Raw genomic sequence first — 18,848 nt, 5'->3', positions numbered from 1 at the left:
TCGGCTTAGTATCCGAAATTCTAATTCACCATTCACCCGTGGGGAAAGCAGCATTCTTAATTATTTTTTAAAAAAATCCATGAACTTTTTTCCAAATCCTCAAACTTTTTTGTCGAAATCTGCAAACTTTTTTCAAATCCATGATTTGTTTTCAAAATCCGTGAATTTTTTCAAATTCATGGTTTTTTATTTGCAAACTACTCCCTCCGTCCCGAAATAAGTGTCTCAACCTTAGTACAACTTTACACTAAAGCTAGTACAAAGTTGAGACACTTATTTTGGAACGGAGTGAGTATTTTTTAAACCCATGATTTTTTTTAATTCACGAACTTTATTTCAAACTTTTGCTATTTCTTTTGGATTTTTTGTTCTTTTATGTTTTGTTTTGCAAAAGTCAACGGTTGATCAGTCAACCAGGTGCAACCTGGGCGAGCAATCGCTCGCGCGCCTTAGGGACCTGCGCATATTTGCTTGTGTGTGGGCGCGAGACCGACGCAGAATGCGCCAATTATAAGATCTCCGTGCTCTCGTCACAAGTCATGAAAAAAAGTTTCCTCCCAACACAAATAGAGAAAATTTATTTGTCCATTTCTCATTTTATCTAACAATATGTTTCTCCTCAAAAAATAACACTAGTTAACTGATCCAGCTTGAGCGATTACCTGGACGTATTCCTAGTTGTACATCCTACAAGGAATTAGGCCCCGTTCAGCAATGCGCCGGCTCCTTGAAATCCGCGGATCTGCGGAGCATCGTTTCGCCCGCTTCAAGACTTTTCACTGCAGCCCTGTCCGCTCCCGGAGCGGAGCAGTGGAGCGGATGGACACCGAACGGGGCCTTGATCTAGACAACAAACATTATTCCATCATCATATCAGGCCAATTCACAATTCACATCAGGAACAACTAGAGAAGAATACTCAACATTATCTATGATAGATTTGATAGTCATACGGAAAGTATCATTCTTAATTTTGATCTAACTTAGTAGTATCTGAAATTCTGAATCGGCTTCATCTCCTATCTCTGCTATCGATCGGCGAGACGACGAGAATTCATCCGGTCGAGACGTCAGAGCCTCTCGGCGATCCTGGCGGCGGCGTCGGCGAGCTTGTTGACGGCGGCGAGGAGCGCCCTCCGGTGCTCCCTGTCCGCGTCCCAGTTCGCCCTCTGCGCCTCCAGCTGCTCCGCCAGCAAACGGTTGCCCCTCTCCAGCGCCTCCGACATCTGCCTCCCCATGCTCGTCGTCCCCGCCGCTGCCGTTGGCGTCGCCGTCGCCGTGTCCGTGTCCTCCGCCCCGACTCCAGCGCCGAACGTGGCCTCGCTGTCCTGCTGCGACGTGGAGTTCTTGTCCGACGCCGGCTTCTTGGCGCTCTCCGTCGCCGGATCGGAGCACTCGTGCTGGGACTGGGAGGAGGCCGGCGGCACGTACATTCTCGCTGCGCAGCCGCAAAAAAACGTGCGACACGTATGAGTACGTGGCAAGTGGCAAAGTAGCGAGTACGTGCGTCCGAATGTATGGGTGTGGCGGCGCTTACCTTGGATGGGCATGACCATCATCGGCGACGGCGGGTGCTCGTCGGCGTCGTCGGCGAGCTCCATCTCCTCGGCGGAGTCCGGCTTCAGCTGGTTGGCGGCGCCGACGATAGCGTCGTAGACCTCCCGGTCGAACGACGACGGCAGCTGCCTGGCGCGCCGCTGCTCCCCGCGCATGTCCCAGAACGACTCGCGCTCCGGCGCCGCCGAGTCCGCGTCGCCCGTGGCGGCGGCGGCGGCGTGCTTCTTCTCCCAGGCGACGATCTTCTTGAGGTCCCACGAGAGGTTGCCCCAGCGCTTGCGGCACTGCATGGGCCCGCGCTCCACGCCGTGCCGCCGGCAGTAGGCCGACACCACCGCCCACTTGAGCCGCACCGGCTGCGCGGCCCGCTGCTCCGTGACGCGCTTCGCCTGGATCAGCACCAAAGTCTCATGCCGCGTCCACCGCGGCAGCCGCGACCTCGGCGTCGTCACGGCAGCGCCGGCCGGAGAGTCGCCGTTGGCAGACATCATTTCTTGCCCGGTCTCGATCAGGAGGAGAGGATGGGCACGCGTCGAGATCGAGAGGCCTCGCCAGGCTGAGATTTATGCACTGCTGTTTCCTTGGCCATTAAAATCGGCATGGCAGAAATTGGCAAGAACTTAACCCTGCACAGCTAGTGCCATCTATATCTCATTGCACTTATCCAAAAAAAAGTTAATAGATTTACTGCCATACCACTGCTGGCAGCAAAGGCCAAAATCAGCAGGAAATTAAACTTGTAAAGCAACAAATATGCCACCCCAAACATTACCTGTACCCAAGAGGAGATATAAATCAATGCTGATATATGAATTTGGCGAGGATTAATTTGTTCGACAGCAGTATGGCAGCAGCATCAATTGGCATCCACAGCCACAGAGAGCAAAGGCTGGCATTTCTCAAGCAATGAGACAGACAGAATGAAAAATTATGGTGACAAATTAGAGGCCTGTTCGGCATCCCTCCGACTCCACGCTCTGCTCCCGGGGTTGGCGGAGCTGAAGGTAAAAAGTAGGGACCGGGGGAACAGGTGCTCTGCAGATCCTTGAATTTCAGGGAGCAGTGGATTGCCGAACAGCCCCTAGATCTCGTCTTCTGTCATAATTTTGACAGCAGAACACAGCACTCAGCCACTCACACCAAATTATGTGTAATATGCTGAAATATGAAGAGGGATTTCAGAAGCATGATGCGAGGAACACATAAAAATGTCAATAGACCGGTTAATCCTTCCATCACTTATATGGATCAGTTGTTCACAAAATATCATGCCATAATGACCAGCATGTCACCACCTAGACAAACTTCGTTTGCTAAATATAATTAGCATGTCCAGCATGTCATCTATTCTACACAAAATGAGAACGCGCTTCTTTCGCTAATAACCATAGTATGTCCTGCTTGTCATATACACAGCAGGCATGGCCGCATTCATGCTCCCAATACTACATATACTTCTGCTTCCTCCAAAATCCAGAACAGAAGAGCTCCGCTAGTAGAGTCGCTTGCGGCAGTCTGGGGCACCACAGCAGCATGGCAGCTTGACAATTTTACCATCCGGAGAAACGACGCTGTTCAGGACATAGCCGTAGTCGTAGCAGAGCTCCTGTAAAGCACATAACAGTTATTAGAACTCAAGGAGAAGTTATGGGGTAGTAACTGCAGAAATTACAGAGACACAACAGAAATCATCTCACCTGAAGTGGAAGTATCGTGTCAGCAGCAAAAAGCATCACCTTGGCTAGCTTGACGTCGTGGTGATTGGTTAGGACACACTGGACGAAGAGGTTAGGGTTACAGCTGTGGTTTATGAACCTTGCAAAACTTCCAATAGAGCCAGCATCTATGCAGTACTCCGGTGCCGGTGGTGCCTCGGAATCATTCTCAGCGTGAAGTGATGGCATATTCATATCAGACCCTGCCCTTTTCTGTGCAAGAGCAGAAACAAATAATTTAAAACCCTCTATTTTTCAGAAACAAGCTAAAAAACCAAGCAATGAGACAAATGATGTAATGTAAGCAAAATGAAAGCTTGAAGTGAAGCAATTAGTACCTCCCGTCCATCTAAACCCTTCATAGTTTGAAGACAATCAATGTCAAATATGTAGTTGTTATGTAGCAAACCATCCACTTCCTCAGTCCTCTTCAACACCCCAACATACTCACAGATTGGAGCCCCCGGGAGGATCGTGTCCCAGGTCCTAACGCCCCATCCTTTGGAAGCCGTCTTGAACACCTACATTGGGGTTCAGTTTGTTGAGCAACTGCAGCATATAAAAGATAGGAAACGTAACAAGAGATAGGACAGCAGTTAAATTAACAGATACGGTTGCTTCCAGGCATTGGGCATGCTAATATCAAATTTTGGAATCACTAAAATGTGTAGAGTCTTCCTTGAATGAAAATAGCAAACATAACAAGAGATAGGACAGCAGTTAAATTAACAGATACGGTTGCTTCCAGGCATTGGGCAGGCTAATATCAAAATTTGGAATCACTAAAATGTGTAGTGTCTTCCTTGAATGAAAGTAGGGAATACGCAGGATAAACAATGGCAGTGGCGTACATAAACCTATAGGGACGAAAACTGAAGAATGGATAGAGAATGAGTGATGTTTGGTTAAAATAAACTATTTAAGTTGAGCCCACGTATATAACATGTGATTTATCTATGGAATTTTACTACCACAAATACAAATACACAAAATATACCAAAGCCATCATTATCAACTACACTTACATCTATATAATATTGCACAATTATCAGATTAGCACATGTGAAAGTTCCTAGCAAGGTAGAAAAGTGAAAACTGGAAACATTAAAAAATTAGAGGAAGAGCATACAAACCTCTAGGCGATGTTGCAGCCCTTGTTGAGATGTTCTATTGACACAGTTTCGATTGCAGCTGCAGTTAGCACCACACTCGAATACAACTGCTTTGGGCTCCACCAACCTAAAGAAAAACCATTAGCTCACAAAGCAAGAGATGGTCGTGCTTAACTAAGGAATTTGGACCATTACACTTTACCTGCCAATATTCTTAAATGATACATACGGCAAATCTGAGCCGTTAAGTTGAGCACATGAACAATTTTTGTTATTAGCACAATCGCCTTCACAGTCACAGCCAGCACAATCAGATGGAATCTTTATGCCTTTTGAGATTTTTAGTGATTTGGAGTACACAAAACCTACAGCATTGCCAAAGGTAAGGGATCCAAAAGCAGACAACAGCTTAGCCACTAAAGAGTACTGCATATTTTGAAGACAAAAAGAGGACATGGAGACAAACAAAATAGAAAGAACATGGTAGTTAAGCTGATAGAAGAACACTTAAAAGAAATCTGACATAAGAAATCTGTATATGATAAAAACTGATGACTATTAATTACAGCTGTTGCCAAGGTTTTGGTTACCGAATGAGGCAATTTTACCGAGGGGGACGGATAAATGTGGTTACCACGGTTACCGAGAAATACCGAGAATATTTCGAGCAAATTTTATAGTTGAATTTTGAATTCAAACAAGTGAATGAACGAATATTCAAACCAGAGACCTCTCAAAACAGGAACTAGGATGCTACCAACATGCCAGAACCAACTCTCATGGTATTAATTAGATCCTACGTACTTTACTATAAATCGAGTGTTTAAATTCAATAATTTCAAAAAACTGGTATTTTTTGCTCGGTATGGCGATTTACCGAGGGGTACGGAAATACGCGGTAACCATGGGAAATCTTGAAATTTCGACCGGTAACCAAAACCTTGGCTGTTGCTGAACCCGGCAATCCGACCCATGGGCTTGGCCGCCCATGGCCACCCGACCTGAATGGGTAGGGTATGGGTTGCCATCTTCACCCATGGGTCTTGCCTAGGGTGTGGGCGTAAGTTTGCGCCCATGGGTCACCCGATTAATATTAATAATCATATTTATTTGTTTTACTTGCCAATTGCTATTTGAAAAGGTCACTTTATATAGACATTTTTCTCTAAAATAGCATCCAGTAGACTGCGCTATGCAGTTCAGAACTAGCTGCCAGCTTTCCCAGCAAAATAGAGTAATCATTGGTCAGCCCACAACGTGCAGCCTAAGTGCTTAACCATACTAAAGTTAGTACTAAGCATGAGACACTTATTTTGGGACAGAGGGAGTACTATATTATTACTATCGACTGGTACACAGGCCACAGTGCACATGCAGTAAACAAGGAGTCCAAGACGAACTCAGACCAAAATTCGTCATTCAACCAACAATCTGACACATGAGAAGGCTTTGCTCCTTTTATCATTCACACAGGTCTGAAGCATTACGGGTCCAAAATTCGTTGAGATCGGCCCATGCAGATACCAGCCGCACGACACTACTGCCTCACAACTGCAGGTAGTTTAGTACCACCTCGAGCAGCCAGGAAGATTGAAAGCATCTGTATCACTATAAAGCTAGCAGGAGGCTGACTACTAGTTACTGGTTGTGGCATATGGCATATAAAAGCTTTGTTATAAAAAATTGGGTTGAAAGGACCCCACCTTCCTTGAAATTTTGGGCAAGCAAAATTGATAAACATAAAAAGATATTTAAATGGCCTGTGCTGCCATACCCGATGGGTGCCCGACTGGGTCGGGTTACCCGGTGGGTTCGGGAATGGGTCCCTTTCTAGACCCATTGATAGGGTCATGGGTTGATGATTGACCCGATAGTGTAGTTGGGCATGGGTCTGGCCCCATTGCCAGGTTGAGTTGTTGCTGAGAGATACTAGAACATGCATGGAGAAATATCTGGTCTTGAATTTAAATAAATCTTAACCTGAGAGTGCTGCATCAACAGACGTTTTGTTGATGTTGCTGCAACAAAAAGATGGTGATATCAATGAAGATGTGAGTCGTCGAATCAAAGTCGGGTGGATGAAGTGGCACGAAGCTTCTAGTATACTAGAGATGCACATGCTAAGGTGGATAGGTGGCCAAACAACAAAGGATCGGGTCCGGAATTATTATATATGTGATAGAGTTGGGGTAACTAGTTCCAGGGAAGCTGCTGCAATGGAAGTTGGATTGCCTAGTTGCTTTTGAGTTTGATTTGAACTAGTTTCCAATTGAAGAGAAGCATGTCCAACATCATCTGAGATGGTTTGGGCATATACAACGCAGGCCTACAGAAGCACAAATGCATAGCAGAAGGATAAAGCGTGATGATAATGAGAGGTCAGGGTAGACCAAACGTGACATGGGAGGAGTCTGTAAAGAGAAACCTTAAGGACTGGTATCACCAACGAACTAGCCATGGGCAGGGGTGCGTGGAAGTTAGCCATCCATGTCCCAGAACCATGACTAGGTTTTGAGATCTTATGGATTTCAACTCTAGCCTACCCCAACTAGTTTGGGACTAGGAGTCTTTGTTTGTTTATTGTTGTTTTTACTTGTTGGGTGTTATATGCTGTCTGCTGAAACTTAAGCACACAAAAAACGTAAATCATGAATTAGTAATACCAGATGGAGGAACAGGTGGGTCATCGACCACATTAGTAGCAGGAATTGGAATGTTCTCCTGTCCTCCAGAGATGTCATCACAAACCAACCTATCAAATAAAAGGCAGCACATGATTCCTATTAGGATAGGTAGCAGGGTGGGGAACAAACATTAATAGTTCAGCAGTTTGAGATTCCTCGATTGAAAAATCAAAACTCCATCATAAACATATTAAATCACGAAAGGTAAAACGGGAAAGCTATCATGTACCCAGGTAATTCAGAAATCTTTCTTGGAGCTTCCGCACGAGTGAATCGCACCTGCAGAAATAAACATTTTATGTGGAAAAAGTAAGGCAAAGAACAAAATACAGATAAATGTGTGTTAAGGTGTTAAATATATCCAGCATCAAGATATAAAAAACAGAGACCAATCATCTTTAGATTACTCCAACCTGCAGTGAGCATACTGGAGATAAATCTGCCTTGTGACAGATTTTTTGTTCTATTCAGACCCATCTATAGCGCCAAAACAAGCATCGATTGCGCATTCTTACACCAGCATCAGTCATGTAACTTACTGTAGGCTAAACTTGAGCAAATTTTATGCCCTCAAATCATAATGTAATTTGTATCTGTATATCAGATAGTACACGGTTGCAGAAGAAATTCTGTAGCACCACCACAACGTACAGTGGGAATTAAGTTCAGGTTTCACGCATATATACCTCAGTGGTTGTCAACGACGGCTGACCCTCAAGCCTCTTCAATTTATACTTGTATACCACATGTCCTTGTACTCCCTTCTGCACCCAGTCATCTACAACCTACAGATTGAAAACAGAGGGGAATAATATTAGCCAATGGAAGATAACAGAAGTACAGAACTAGCAGATGCCAGCAGAACCATATCTTGTTGTTTCATGAACAACTATATTTCCGGGTAAGGATTTGGCTATTTCTTATCCTGCTTGTGGTTGAGTGCCAAAGGGCAGAGAGAGTTACCCAGCATTCATCAATAACAAGTAACAACTAGTGTGGTAAAGGAAGTAATCAAACAAAATTAATTCATTTAAATGAAACTACCTCCGTTCATAAATACAAGAGTTTCTAGAAAGTACGCAGTCAACTTTTATAATTTAATTTAATATACAAAAATGGTCATATTGATAAAGGCCAAAACTAGTATCAATGAAACAATTCATAATTTTCTACTAACATATACATACAATAGTAACAGTGAAAGATACATATTGTTGACGTGACATTGTCTAAATGTGACCGATGTGGGATAAGTGAAGGATAAGACCTTGTACAAGCCATCATATGTGTAGATTTTGCCGGTGTAGCTATTCTTGGCCACGTGACCTCTAATAACTCGTATCAGATTGCCATTATCCTTGCTATTCTGCGACATGACAAGAAATGAACATACAATATATCAAAAAATTGCTATTGCTATTGATGCGTGAGAAAATCAGCAAATTGCAAATTGCTAGGCATGATTCCAGTGAAATAAAGATAAATAGCTTCCAAGATTGTATGGCAACCAAAACTCTAACATATAAGAAGATTCAAGTTAGAAGATGGACTAAGTTATCACTGACAAACAAATTGAGAAACTATTACAAACAACATTAGATTTCTTTAATGAGATTTACTTTAATGACATGTAACAGATAAGAACCATTAAAACTAACCTTCAATGCCAAATTTCCACGGTTCAGTTGTTGAGAACCAATTTGGCGATGGTTGCCAAGTAAATCATTTCCTCCCTGACCAGTATAAATAATTTCATCAGCCTTGTCCAGATCATCTTCATATATCCCTGACATGACGATGCAAGTTGCCATGGGGAAAGTGAAGTTCTCGTACTCCTTCTGCATAAATGTCAAAAGTGTTAGCTAACTAAAAATACCAACAAAACATATGAAGATGATCTGGACAAATTCTACTCTAGCATGAATCAAATTATGGTTGCTTATCAACTTGGAGATGAAATAGGAGGTAACTAGAGTAGAATTTAGGTAGGGATTACAATTGCACCCAGCAAATCAATTCGACGGTTAGGAGATCTAAAGTGGAAATGTTATATAGCTTACTGCTATACAATTTTAAAAAAATGAGAAAGCATAAGCAAAGCGAATTTGACTGCACCAGGACCTCCGCATACTGAGGACTTTCCAGAGGCTTTGGTCTCGCCCCTCGCCCCTCGCATCGCCCCCGCGGGCGACCCGGGGGGAAAACCCTAGCCGCCGCCCCTCAAGTCTCCTCCTCCTCTCCCCTCCTCGCCGCCGTCCATAGCGCCGCCGGGCGAAGCCTGGACGGCTGGGCGGCGGCGGGGCTTCTCCCCATCCTCTCCGTCTTGGCTGGCACGGGACAGCGGGATCCAAAGGAACACCGGGCGAACGTGGGGTCCGGCGGCGCGGCGGGCGGGTCTCCCATCGGCGTCGTGCGTGGCGCGGCGGTGGCGACCTGCATGTCGTGAGGTGGTGGCTGCGTTGGCCTGCCCGGTGCTCGCAGGTGCCGCCGGATCCAGATCGGATCCATCTGGATCCTTTCTTCGGACTCCGTCGGCCGCCGCGGGGTGGTGATGATCGTCGCAGGCCACGTCGAATCGTTGGATTCGGCGTCTGGAGATCTACAAGGAGTTCTTCTCGATCCTTCTTTCTGGTGGGTTGAGCCCCATGGCTCTTTCATCTTCGCGGGTTTCGGATCGTGGCTTGCCGGATCCGGAGTACACGGAGGTTTGGTGGCATAGAATGGGGACCGGCCGAATCCAAGGTCCGGCATCGGCGACGTCACTTGACGCCGGTACCCTTCCTGGAGGCGAAGCCAAGGTCCCCACTACCCACCCCCAAACCCCTCCCGGACGAAAGTCCAAAATTCAGTCTGGATTGGGCGGCGGCGGCGTCCTGCGCGTCGTATCCTCCATGGAGGCGCCGTCTTGGGAGGAACTGCTGTTCGGGGGAGAGATGTTGTGGATGGTGGGCTCCGAGTAGCTCCAGCAGTGGCGATGGTGTGGAGGTTGCCCGGTGGTGCGGCGTTGTATCTACCGTGTCATTGATGACGAGTGCTGGCGGCATGGTGCAACTGCATATCGACGACGGATGCGGCTGGATGGACGAGCGCAGGGTGGTCGAGCTGTCTGGCACCATGGTGGCGTCGACGGCAGGCCTGGCAAGGTCTGTGCGTCAGTACCTGCTCTGGAGATGGATCGGTGGAAGAAGGCGGCGGCAGCCTCGGTGAGTGCGCCGGACCGGTGTGTGACCCAGTCCCGGTATGTGGCTAGGATGGGGCATCCGGCATTAGATGTTAGGATTTAGTGCGATGTCTGTTTGGTATTAGGCTCGGACATTCGGCACCACTACATCAAGGGGGTAGGAGTAGCAACAGATGTTGCCTAGATGGTGGCTTCAGGCTTACTAATGTACTACTTTGTAAGGTCTTTTGTGCTTAATAATTAATAAAATGGCCGTATGCATCGTCCAGATGCAGAGGCCGGGGGTGCATCCTCATTTTCTAATAAGCAAAGCGAAGCGGAAGCACTAATCCTAAACCCTAACCCTAAAAACGCTTAAGAGCGCTTAAGCTGCACTAAGCGTTTTCAAAATGCCAGAATTTGACTGTTTTTGAATAATATGCACAGGAAAATAGGAAACATAGCACACAAGTAACTTAAATAGCATCTAAAATTCAGTTCACACCATAGCAAATACACATGAGGTTCACACAGCAAGCAAATTACCAATTAAAATGCAGTTCAGTTCAATTAGACCCTAATATTAAGACAAATAGCAAATTGCCATTATTGCGCAAGCAGCCAAGCAAAAGTTGTTTAAAAACAGCCAAATTCTGGTCAATTTAAAAAAAGCTCAATCTACCACTTAGGGCCAAAGCAAAACGTTTTGCCATCGCTCAGCGCTTAAGCGTCACTTAAAAACACTTTCATGAACAGTGCTGCTATGAGTGGGTCACAACCTGCAGTCACACAATGGCACGTGAAAAGTAGTCGGCTGACGACTGTTATACTCTCTAGATAATGTAGAGTCAACACTAAACACAACTTGTACAGCGGTTTGTTACTTAAGTTTTGTATACATGAAGAGTCAATACAAGGAGACAGCAGCGCACAAAGGCACTAAGCTTTGAATTTGCAGTTTCAACATTTAACTAATACAAGAGTCAGACTCCAAATCAAGAGACAGCTATTTTCTCTCTGATCCTTTTCACTCCTCCACATTGGCAATAATCATATGTGGTAGGACAGAAAAACTATTGGGACTAACCAAGTTGTCGTCAACCATTAAAGGGATAAAAGAGGAAAAGATGATCGGTATGACAGTTGCTATGGAAATGTTTATTGATGTTACCTTTTCTTGGTATTTCATACCCATATAGTCAATTCCGTTCAGCCAATGGCTGTGAATTCCCAAGACAACCATCTCCGCACGAGAATAAAACTGATCCCCGACGTCAATCCCTGAGAAGGAGGATATCAGGGCATCATACATCCAGAGGGTGATAACGTAATATCAAATATGGTGGATACTAAAAACTGAAATCATGTTCACAATAACTCAAATTACAAATTTTCTTCCTGGTATAGAACTAGAAGGACAGACTGACCTGGTATTGGCCCTAACACCTTCTCCGTATAAAGAAAAGAGTTGTTCTCTTGCATCTAAGATTTCAACAATTATGGCAAGGTCAGCCTAAATAAAGAACTCAAGTAGGTTTGCACCAATGAAAATAAAAGCAGAGAACAGAACACCTTTGTAATTGCTTTCAAATCAGGCCGCTTTGATGGGCGCTTTTCTTTGGCCTCACCTTCGCCGCCTTTCTTGCCATCCTACATTTACAAGGAATACAGAAGAACTTACAAATCTGACCATTCACCACAATGAACAGGAGTTACAGCACTAAGAGACAGGCGGCATGACACATGTAGAAACATAATTTGAACTGCACGAGAATCCACACCTTATTTTTGGCAGCTCCTTTGGCTGCAATCTCCTGTATGACAGCCTGTGCTCTTTTCTGCTCTTCCTGCACACAGATAAGCAGAGAGTCAGAGTCAGACAAAACATACAGTAAACTGAAAAGAACCTGAACATTCAGAGTTCAGACAGACGAGGCTACCTGGACAAGGTGGAGATAGTGGCTGTTGAAGGCACGCAAGGTTTCCTTGACCCGCAGCTTGGCACTCTTCCCGGTGCCCAGGGCGTCGTCCTCCGCGGCAGCTCCGGTGAAATCAGCAGGAACCGGTTCCGGCCCAACCACCGGCATCGGCTTCCTCTCCTTTGGCTCGACCTTGGCGGTCTTCCGGGGCACCTTGGCCGCGACCTGCGGAGCCGGGTCCTGGTTCTCCTCATCCCTCTTCTTCTTAGGGCGGCCCCGGCGGCCGGTCGACTGCTTGGGCTCCTGCGGCTCCGCGTAGACTGGGACGCGTGGCCTGCCGAGGCAGCGGGCGCTGCGCCGCAGAACGAGCTCCGACTCCGGTGGCGCCGGGATCAGGGGAGTGGCGCCGACGAAGAGCGGGTCCGGGACCGGGGTCACCTCCATCACGGCGACCGAATCCATCGCCTCCATCAGCGGGAGCTCCGCAAACACTGCAGCAAAAAATACAGAGTATAGTCAGATACTCTGCTCCCAAAAACAGAGCAGAAATTCGCACACAAAAACCCCACCAAAACCCTCGCCGTGTTGACCGGAAGCACCAGATTGCAAATTCCCACCCTAATCACAGCCCCGGACGAAGAAACAGCGACCGGAGATGGATAATCGGCAGGAAATCGACCGGAAAACCCCCCACACAAACCCCCCAAATATGATGGCCAAAACCCCCAAAAATGAACGGTACCATCAGCTTCCATCCTACCACCCCGATAACACCCACGGACGAAGCGACGACGTCCGGAGACGAACAATCGGCAGGAAATCGCCGAGAAAACCACAAGCAAAAAACCCCCCAAATTCGACGCCAAAAACCCCCGCTCTACATGACGAAGCCACCAAACCACACCGACCGGCGCGGCAGCACGAGCACGAGACGGCTGAACGGAGTAGACCGAGCGAAACTCACCTCTACCGGCGCGGAGGAGCGACGCGGAGGCGGAGGAGGTGGAGAGGCGGCGGAAACGGAAGAGGGAGAGGAAGGGGAAGGCGATGGGGGAGGGGGGCAGGAAACAGGGGACACAGAGCAAGCAAAATAGCGAGGGCCAGCTGCCGCTTCGCCTTTTCCGAGGCGGGATTACCGTATTGCCCCCGAAGGTACGACCAAATCACCCGCCGCTGCCACCCATCAAAGCGTGTGGCACGCGGGGCGTCGCACGGGCGGGGCGGATTTGAAATTCGGGCGGGCGCACCGCGCCGGGCATCGGACGGCCCAGGATTCGCCGCGCGCTCCGCGCTGCCGTCCGATGGGGGTGGGGGCAGCCGGCTTTATTTTATTTCGGAAGGCAGTCAAATCGGCGCGCGCCAGTGCGGGGAGCCCCAACGGGCCAGTGCGAGCCCGTGAGACCGTTTTTTTTCCTTCTTCGTGCCTCCTGCCAGCCTATAGGCCCATCATAGGCCACGCTGGTTTCCATTCCCGTTTTGCGTCACCCCTATTTGACTCCTGTGGAAAGCGCGGCTGCTTCCGTGGGTGCTTTGAAATTTTGAAATTTGAACGGTGCTCCTACTCTCCTCTCCATCTAGCAACTAGCATGCCCTCCTTTGTGTGTAAATAAACGGGCATACATGTGTGATTTTACTGTCACAAGCTGACGCGAGAGCATTAACTGCAATTACGAGCCCACTGCACGCTACAAAACGACGATTACAGCTGGTCTCGCTGGAATCTAGTCAGACAATCCGCGCAGCCAAGGAAGAGAACAAAAAACATTTTCTGGAACGATAATAGTTGCAGCATTGGTCGTTTTCTTCATTAATTTTATTTTATTTCGGAAAACAAGAGCAGTCGGAGTTTGAAAAGTTTGAACGGTGCTCTATCTCCATCTATGCTCATCTCTCCTTTGGGTAAGCGGCATGGTTTGAAAAGTTTTGTATACTCTTAGTGGTGCTGCAGAATATATATTTAAAATAGCTTTAAGCACGCGCTTCTAGAATTTACGTGTAGAAGGTAGCATCGGTTACCGAGCGCAACTAAAAAAACAATCCGGACGGTTAGGCGTAGATTAGTCGATGTGTCATGGTGTGGGCATACATGTACGATTTTACTATCACAAGCTGACGCGGGAGCATTAACTACAATTACGAGACAATAGTATGCTATAAACAATGAATATGTATTGCGCTTGTACTCCCTCCGTTCCATAATATAAAAGCGTTTTTTACACTAGTGTAGTGTTAAAAATGCTCTTATATTATGATACGGAGGGAGTATTTTATAGCTAGTCTTGCTGAAATCCGGTATGAGAATACAATTGTATCACGAGTTGGCGTGAAAAGCATTAACTGCAAGTATGAGACATTGGTGCCCTACAAACAATGAATATGTACTATGGCTGTATTATACAAGTGGTCTTGCTGAAATCTTGTCTGGCAATACAACTATAGTAGTTGGTAGCACTAACTAGAATTACAAGCCAGCAGTGCATCGGTTGGAAATATGCCTTAGAGGCAATAATAAAGTTGTTATTCTCATATTTCCTTGTTCTTGACGAGTGTTTATTCTCCATCTTATAATTCTACTAACCGGAAACTTAAATATATGTATAGATACATAAACAGATATTGTGTCTATAGTAAGCCTCTACTAGACTAGCTCGTTGATTAAAGATGGTTAAGATTTCCTAACCATGGGCATGAGTTGTCATTTAATAACGAGGTCATGTCATTAGGAGAATAGTGTGATGGACATACCCAATCATAAGCTTAGCATTTGATCGTGTCGCTAAGTTTAAATTGCTACAACTTTCTTAATGTCAAGTATTTGTTCCTTAGACTATGAGATCATGCCATTCCCTGGTACCGGGAGAATGCTTTGTGGGCATCAGCCGTCACTTCGTAATTGGGTGATCATAAAGGTGCTCTTCAGGTATCTCAGAAGGTACTAGTTGGGTTGCATGGATCAAGACTGGGATTTCTCACTCCATGTGACGGAGAGATATCTCTGGACCCTCTCAGTAATAAAACATCCTAAGTAGCTTGCAAGCATGTAACTAATGTGTTTGGTAAGGGGGTATTGTATTATGGAACGACTAAAGAGAACTTGCCGGTAACGGGATTTAACTAGGTACGGTGATACCAATGATCGAATCTCGGGCTAGTAACATATTGCCAGACAAAGGGAATCGTCTACGGGATTATTTGAATCCTTGACATCGTGGTTCAATCGATGAAATATCTTTCTGGAATATATCGGAACCTGAAAGCACAAGTGCTCCCTGGGTGATTTGGGTAATTAACGTCAACATATCTCTTGTTGGACTAATACCTTTATCTAGTATATTTCAGATGAGTTCAACAGTGGAGTGGCGTGGACAAGAGAATGTGGAACCCCTTCAAGTTGTTAAGGACAGAAGATTGGCAAAAGCTCAAAAACGCAAGACTCTACATTTTCATTTTAGTGATCCAAGATCACATTGAGTCCATAGGAAAAACCAATACTATTAAAAGGGGATGAGGTGTTGCTTAATGGCTTGCTTGCTCAAAGTGCTTAGTGATATGCTCCAAAGCCCTCAACCACTTTCTCATATCCACATATGTCCCAAACCAAAAGTCAAACTCGGCCCTACCGATTTGATCTATCTTGCGCCACCGAGTTCACTTGACATAGCCACTGCCAGAAACCCTATTCAGTTCGGTCTCACCGATGGGATCTCGGTCTCACCGAGATGAGCTTGCAAACTCTCTGTTGCCTGTTGCAATTATTTTGGTCCCACAGAGATAAGCAATCGGTCCCACCGAGTTTGCCTGACCAACTCTCTGTTTAGCTTATTACCAAAAATCGGTCCCACCGAGTTTGTGTAATCGGTCAAATCGAGTTGAGGTTCTACCCTAACCCTAGCACATCGCTCCCATCGAGTTGATCATATCGGTCCCATCGAAAATCCTAACGTTCACATTTTGAACTAAATCGGTGTGACCGAGTTTCATGATTCAGTCTCACCGAGTTTGGTGAATTGTGTGTAACGGCTAGATTTTGTGTGGAGGCTATATATACCCCTCCACCCACTCTTCATTCGTGGAGAGAGCCATCAGAACGTGCCTACACTTCCAGCATACATTTTTTGAGAGAGAACCACCTACTTATGTGTTCAGACCAAGATATTCCATTCCAACCACAAGAATCTTGATCTCTAGCCTTCCCCAAGTTGCTTTCCACTCAAATCATCTTTCTACCAAATCCAAATCTGTGAGAGAGAGTTGAGTGTTGGGGAGACTATCATTTGAAGCACAAGAGCAAGGAGTTCATCATCAACACACCATTGTCTCCTAGATTGGTTAGGTGTCACTTGGGAGCCTCCGACAAGATTGTGGAGTTGAACCAAGGAGTTTGTATGGGCAAGGAGATCGCCTACTTCATGAAGATCTACCCTAGTGAGGCAAGTCCTTCGTGGGCGATGGCCATGGTGGGATAGACAAGGTTGCTTCTTCATGGACCCTTCGTGGGTGGAGCCCTCCGTTGACTCGCGCAATCGTTACCCTTCGTGGGTTGAAGTCTCCATCAACGTGGATGTACGATAGCACCACCTATCGGAACCACGCCAAAAATCTCCGTGTCTCCAATTGCGTTTGCACACTCCAATCCCATCCCTTTACATTCTCGCAACTTGCATGCTTTACTTTCCGCTGCTCATATACACTTGCCATGCTTGCTTCAAATGTATTGTGTATGTTGATACTTGTGCTAGAACTCCACCTCAACTTGAAGAAATTAAAAACTGCTACTTTTCTTTGTTGAGAGTCTAATCACCCCCCTCTAGACACCTCTTCTCGATCCTTTCAGAACCATTATGAGCATCCATGGCCCCACTATTGGTTATGGCTCTGAGAGGAGTCTTGATCATGTCCACATGTTCACGAACCCGTAGAGTCACACACTTAACTTTCGGTGTCGCTAGGATTTTATGAGATAAAAGATGGTGTTATCGAATTTTCATTCGAAGTCTCAGATCAGATCCCAGACATCATGAGGAGCTTCGGAATGGTCCAGAGACAAAGAAATCATGTATGAAAAGTATTTTCGGGGTTACCAGAAAAGTTTAGGATTTTCGGTATTATACCGGGTAGGTTCTAGAAGGTTCCGAAGTGGGACCCACCTGGACGTGGGTGGTGGGCCAAGGCACCATACCTCTGGTCCATGCACACCAAAATACCCCCCCCCCCTAAAAGGAATAGGATCAAATCACGAAGGGATAAGATCAAGATCCCTAAAATGGAGGGATCACGATTGGTGGGGAAGGAAGGAGGAGATTTCCTCCCCCCTATGGTGCGTATTCCCTAGAGTCTTGGAGGAGGGGCCAAGCCTCCTCCCCCACGCCTATAAATAGAGGAGGAATGAGCTGGCCGCAGTACCACACACCCCGGTTGCTGGCTGATGACCCACAAGTATAGGGGATCTATCGTAGTCCTTTTGATAAGAGTGTCGAACCCAACGAGGAGCAGAAGGAAATGACAAGCGGTTTTCAGTAAAGTATTCTCTGCAAGCACTGAAATTATCGGTAACAGATAGTTTTGTGATAAGGTAATTTGTAACGGGTAACAAGTAATAAAAGTAAATAAGGTGCAGCAAGGTGGCCCAATCCTTTTTGTAGCAAAGGACAAGCCTGGACAAACTCTTATATAAAGGAAAACGCTCCCGAGGACACATGGGAATTATCGTCAAGCTAGTTTTCATCATGCTCATATGATTCGCGGTCGTTACTTTGATAATTTGATATGTGGGTGGACCGGTGCTTGGGTACTTCCCTTTCTTGGACAAGCATCCCACTTATGATTAACCCCTCTCGCAAGCATGCGCAACTACGAAAGAAATATTAAGGTAAACCTAACCATAGCATGAAACATATGGATCCAAATCAGCCCCTTACGAAGCAACGCATAAACTAGGGTTTAAGCTTCTGTCACTCGAACAACCCATCATCTACTTATTACTTCCCAATGCCTTCCCCTAGGCCCAAACAATGGTGAAGTGTCATGTAGTCGACGTTCACATAACACCACTAGAGGAAAGACAACATACATCTCATCAAAATATCAAACGAATACTTCACATGACTACTTATAGCAAGACTTCTCCCATGTCCTCAGGAACAAACGTAACTACTCACAAATCATATTCATGTTCATAATCAGAGGGGTATTAATAGGCATGAAGGATCTGAACATATGATCTTCCACCAAATAAACCAACTAGCATCAACTACAAGGAGTAATCAACACTACTAGCAACCCACAGGTACCAATCTAAGGTTTTGCGACAAAGATTGGATACAAGAGATGAACTAGGGTTTGAGATGAGATGGTGCTGGTGAAGATGTTGATGGAGATTGACCCCCTCCTGATGAGAGGATCGATGGTGATGACGATGGTGATGATTTCCCCCTCCCGGAGGGATGTTTCCCCGGCAGAACAGCTCCGCCGGAGCCCTAGATTGGTTCCGCCAAGGTTCCGCCTCGAGACGGCGGCGCTTCGTCCCGAAAGCTTCCTTCTTATATTTTTCAGGGCGAAAGACTTCATATAGCAAAAGATGGGCACTGGAGGCCTGCCGGGGGGCCCACGAGGCAGGGGGTGCGCCCAGGGGGGTAGGGCGCGCCCCCCACCCTCGTGGACAAGGTGTGGCCCCCCTCTGGTGCTTTCTTCGCCCAATATTT

At 46.3% G+C, this 18,848-nt stretch overlaps 2 protein-coding genes across 2 annotated transcripts; both read right to left on the bottom strand.

Moving 5' to 3' along the window:
- Positions 1 to 890: 890 nt before the first annotated feature.
- On the bottom strand, positions 891 to 2,319 carry LOC123075305 (trihelix transcription factor ASR3-like). Its single transcript, XM_044497945.1, has 2 exons — positions 1,538 to 2,319; positions 891 to 1,438 (listed from the first exon to the last, which is right to left on the bottom strand). Exons 1-2 carry the CDS (start codon positions 2,046 to 2,048, stop codon positions 1,071 to 1,073), a joined length of 879 nt encoding a protein of 292 aa, XP_044353880.1. The 5' UTR covers positions 2,049 to 2,319; the 3' UTR covers positions 891 to 1,070.
- A 441-nt stretch (positions 2,320 to 2,760) lies between these two features.
- LOC123080386 (histone-lysine N-methyltransferase, H3 lysine-9 specific SUVH4) lies at positions 2,761 to 13,308 on the bottom strand. Its single transcript, XM_044503292.1, has 16 exons — positions 13,112 to 13,308; positions 12,169 to 12,638; positions 12,010 to 12,075; positions 11,801 to 11,878; positions 11,656 to 11,710; positions 11,400 to 11,509; positions 8,727 to 8,906; positions 8,336 to 8,434; positions 7,755 to 7,853; positions 7,298 to 7,347; positions 7,048 to 7,136; positions 4,587 to 4,749; positions 4,406 to 4,511; positions 3,611 to 3,793; positions 3,255 to 3,485; positions 2,761 to 3,163 (listed from the first exon to the last, which is right to left on the bottom strand). Exons 2-16 carry the CDS (start codon positions 12,616 to 12,618, stop codon positions 3,050 to 3,052), a joined length of 2,073 nt encoding a protein of 690 aa, XP_044359227.1. The 5' UTR covers positions 12,619 to 12,638; positions 13,112 to 13,308; the 3' UTR covers positions 2,761 to 3,049.
- Positions 13,309 to 18,848: the final 5,540 nt, after the last annotated feature.

The sequence above is a fragment of the Triticum aestivum genome, chromosome 3D (assembly GCF_018294505.1).
Source record: "Triticum aestivum cultivar Chinese Spring chromosome 3D, IWGSC CS RefSeq v2.1, whole genome shotgun sequence".
NCBI classification, from domain to species: domain Eukaryota; kingdom Viridiplantae; phylum Streptophyta; class Magnoliopsida; order Poales; family Poaceae; genus Triticum; species Triticum aestivum.
Note: the sequence above shows the minus strand (reverse complement) of the source record. Positions and strands in the feature narration are given on the sequence as shown.

Coding starts and splice junctions, on each gene's coding strand:
- LOC123075305 (XM_044497945.1), bottom strand. CDS start 2,048: ATGATGTCTGCCAACGGCGACTCTCCGGCCGGCGCTGCCGTGACGACG. Junction 1,439..1,537: donor GATGGTCATGCCCATCCAAG/GTAAGCGCCGCC, acceptor GCGGCTGCGCAG/CGAGAATGTACGTGCCGCCG.
- LOC123080386 (XM_044503292.1), bottom strand. CDS start 12,618: ATGGAGGCGATGGATTCGGTCGCCGTGATGGAGGTGACCCCGGTCCCG. Junction 11,711..11,800: donor ATTTGAAAGCAATTACAAAG/GTGTTCTGTTCT, acceptor TTGAAATCTTAG/ATGCAAGAGAACAACTCTTT. Junction 3,486..3,610: donor AGGGTTTAGATGGACGGGAG/GTACTAATTGCT, acceptor GCTCTTGCACAG/AAAAGGGCAGGGTCTGATAT.